Source organism: Myzus persicae, unplaced genomic scaffold (assembly GCF_001856785.1).
Source record: "Myzus persicae strain clone G006 unplaced genomic scaffold, MPER_G0061.0, whole genome shotgun sequence".
In the NCBI taxonomy this organism is placed as follows: domain Eukaryota; kingdom Metazoa; phylum Arthropoda; class Insecta; order Hemiptera; family Aphididae; genus Myzus; species Myzus persicae.
The window spans coordinates 1-3964 of record NW_019101946.1 but is presented as its reverse complement, the minus strand read 5'-3'; the positions used below and the strand labels follow the sequence as shown (position 1 = coordinate 3964).

Here is a 3964-nt window from a genome sequence, read left to right as displayed (position 1 = left end):
ACAATTTCTTACAGTTATTTTTTTTAAATGATATGAGTTCCTTCTATATCTCACTTTGTTTATTTCAACTATATAGGACCTGGGCACTTCCAATTTTTTAATTATTACACCTTTTACCCACTCTTTCTTTTTAATGTCTCTTACCAAGACCTGTTCATTAACCTCAAACTCTTCTCTTTCTTTTGTTGTTCTGTCAAAATAAGTCTTTGCGTTCAGTTTTGCCTTCTTAAATTCCTCTTTTGCATACACTACTCTTGGCTTTAATATTACTTTTTTTATTGGTAGTTTTGTATTTAATACTTTAGACATTAGTAATTGTGCTGGTGAGTATTTACTATTTAATACAGGTGTATTCCTATAGTTTAAAAGAAATAATTGTAAGTCTTTTTTCTCCATAATGCTTTTTTTTATCATTTTTTTAGCAATTCCTACAAATTTTTCAGCTAACCCATTACTACGGGGATAATATGGACTAGATGTTGTTATTTTAAATTTATACTCTACACTAAATTGTTTGAATTCATAGCTTTCAAATGGCATATTGTCGGCTATTAGTTCTGTGGGAATACCAAATCTTGCAAATATTTCCTTGCAACAATTTATTAGAGTAGCACTATTTGCGTTTCTAATTGGTATTACTTCTAACCATTTGGAATAATAGTCGACTAATACAAAATATTTTTTTCCGGCCCATTCTGCTATATCTGCTCCTAGCTTTAAAAATGGTATTTCAGGTATTTCATGTTGAATTAACGGCTCTTTAGTATTATTATAGGAAATTTGTTGACAGATAGTACAACTCAACACAAAATTTTCAATATTACTATTAATACCTGGCCAATAGCAATGCTGTCTTGCTTTAAGTTTTGTTTTATGAACTCCTAGGTGTGTTTCATGAAGCAACTCCAATATCTCTCTCCTAGTTTTTTTAGGGATTAATAATCTATTATTCCAGTATAAGAGGTCTTCTTCCATTGTTATTTCATTTTTTAGTTTACTATAATGTATTAACTCTGAATTTCTCTCTAATTTACTAAGACTTTTAGGCCATCCACTCTTATAAAATTCAGTTACCATTTTTAACGTTTCGTCCTCCAACATGTTTTGCTTATACTCATTAATTTTCTCCTTACTAAATCTGATTTCCCCCACTTTTACTGTGTGTATTTTATCCTTCATACTTTCATCGTCTGTCACAGTATTATCAGTTTTAAAATTTCTGCTTAGAAGATCAGCAATGTACATATACTTGCCAGGTAGATACACTAAGTCAAATTTATATAAAAATAATTTCATTCTTAGTCTTTTGATTCTATTGTTTTGTATTTTATCCAAACCTTTTTTAATTATGCTAACTAGAGGCTGATGATCAGTATAAATTATAATATTATCATTTCCGTAAATGTAATTATGTAGTTTTTGACAAGAATACGTCACTGCTAATAATTCTTTTTCGATTTGGGCATAACCTTTTTCTGTATCTGTTAAGGACCTTGAGAGAAAACATACTGGTTTTTTGTTTTGAAGTAAACAACACCCAATGGCATCCTGTGATGCATCACATTGTATTTCTACTTTTATATTAGGATCAAAATTAGTTAAAGTGGAGGCGTTACATATTAATCGTTTTACTTCTTTTAATACTGCTGAATGTCTCTCACTCCAGACCCAAATTTTATCTTTTTTAAGCAACTCTCTTAGAGGAGATATTATTTCTGACATTTTTGGTATGAATTCTCTTACATAGTTTACCATGCCTAAAATTCTCTGAAGTTCAGTTTTATTTAAAGGATCTTTTAGTTCATTTATTACTCTTACTTTCTGTGGGTCAGGACGCATTCCATCTCCATTGAATAAAAATCCTAAGAATTTAACTTCATTCAAACCGTATTGTATTTTATTTTTATTTAGTTTTATATTATTTTCTCTTGCTATTTGAACTACTTGATTTAGTATGGTATCGTGTTCCTCTTTAGTGTCTGCACTTATCAATATATCATCAAAGTATATTACTAGGTTTTTTATACTAGAGAAATATTTATTTAATAAACTTTGAAAAATTTCTGGTGACACATTTAACCCAAAGGGAAGTCTCAAGAATTTATAAGTTCCAAATGGAGTACTAAAATTACATAATTTGCTTGATTCATCATCAAGACCTACCTGCCAAAAACCATCAGAGAGGTCAACTACCGTAAACCATTTTTTTCCTTTTAATTTAGGTATAATTTCTTTTAATGTTGGTATTGGATATTTGACAGTTTTGAGTGCTCTATTAAGATCTTGAGGATCTAGACATATACGTAATTTTTTATTTGGTTTTTCTACTATTACTATATTTGATATCCAGTCAACAGGTTCATTTACAGTAGCTATCACTTTAATTTTAACTAAGTGGTCTAATGTATTTTTTAACTTATCTTTTATAGACAGTGGAACCCTTCTTGCAGTGTTTATAACAGTACTAACATTTTCTTTTAAAACCAATTTACATTTTTCAGGAAATAAACCTAAACCAGTAAAAACATCAATATTATTATTAATAAATTGATCTCCATTCTTAATCGCTCGCACTCTTTTAACTAGATTCAATTTTTTACACAAATCTGAGCCAAGTATTGCCTCTATTTTTTTTTTACATTTCCCATGTTTAACTGTATCATTAACAACAAGAAATTTTCCTTTTTTTTTCATTTCACTTTGAGCTTGACATTCTACCCATATTGTACCTAATGGCTTTATTAAATATCCTCCAAATGTTTCTATTCTTACTTCACACTTTTCAATTGTAGGCTTTGGTATCAAACTTTTATAGAAACTATAGGGTAATATACTAACTTCAGCTCCTGTATCAAGTTTTATTTCCACATTCAAATTATTAATTTGTATTACTTGTGTCCATTTTTCCTTTGCTAAGTTATTTTCCTCATTAAGAACTCTAGCTATGCTATTAATATTAAAGTACTCATCACTACTGTCTGATTTTTCAATATCTACTGTTCTCACTTTTTTATTTTTGCAACCTACAGCAAAATGATTCATCTTCGAACAATTACTACACTTTTTCCCAAATGCTGGACAACTTTTTGGACCATGTTTATTATTACATTTTTTACATAAGTATTTTACATCTTCATAACTATTTTTATTAACATCACTGTTATTAACAATTTTTTTTTTTTTTTATACAACTGCTTACCTTTAAAATCCTTGTTATGATGCTGCTTGAACGACTTAACTTCTGCTCTGTTTACTGATACCCCTTCCTTGCCGATGACTGCTGTTAATTCGATCTCGTGTCTACTTTTCTCCGATAATTCAATGGACTGACAGAACTGCACAGTTTGCTCTAAATCCATATTTTTCTCTAGTAGCTTTTGTTGAGTTTCTTTATTTTGAATACCCAATACAATTTGAGTACACAACAACTGTTTTTCAGCATCTTTGAACTGACAATGTTTTACAAGTTCTTTTAGGTCTGTATAATATTTGTCAAACGGTTCTGACTGGTTTTGCCTTCTTTGAAAAAATTTGAATTGAGACATTACCAGATTTCTTTTTGGTATGCATCTTAGTTTCAGTGCGTCCAATATTGCACTTACTGTTTGTTCTTCGATGTCATCTTTTATTTGGAAATATATTTTTCTAGCTTCTGCACCCATTATGTTCAAAAGTCTAGCAACTTGAGTTTCTTTCGATTTCTTAGTGGTTTCAGTTGCTGTGAAGAATATCTCGACTTCTTGTCGAAATAATTCGAAATTTGACTCCACGTCTCCGTCCAGTTTTAAAATTGCTGGTTTTTCGAACTCCGCCATTTTACTAATTATTAGTTTTAATTTATACACTTTACTAGTTAAAATCCTACTGTCTGCGCCATGTTACGTCTTCTATTAATGACCTGACGTTGGTCGATGATGACTTAGGAAGATGGAAACAGATGCAAATATTAATAATGTGTTACAAA

The 3964-nt window shown here is 29.9% G+C and overlaps 1 protein-coding gene across 1 annotated transcript; it reads right to left on the bottom strand.

The window, feature by feature from the left end:
- Positions 1-54: 54 nt before the first annotated feature.
- On the bottom strand, positions 55-3815 carry LOC111030838 (uncharacterized protein K02A2.6-like; the record flags this gene model as incomplete). Its single annotated transcript, XM_022310532.1, has 2 exons — positions 3200-3815; positions 55-3023 (listed from the first exon to the last, which is right to left on the bottom strand). Coding segments are annotated over exons 1-2 (3585 nt in total), but the record flags the coding sequence as incomplete, so codon positions are not given.
- Positions 3816-3964: the final 149 nt, after the last annotated feature.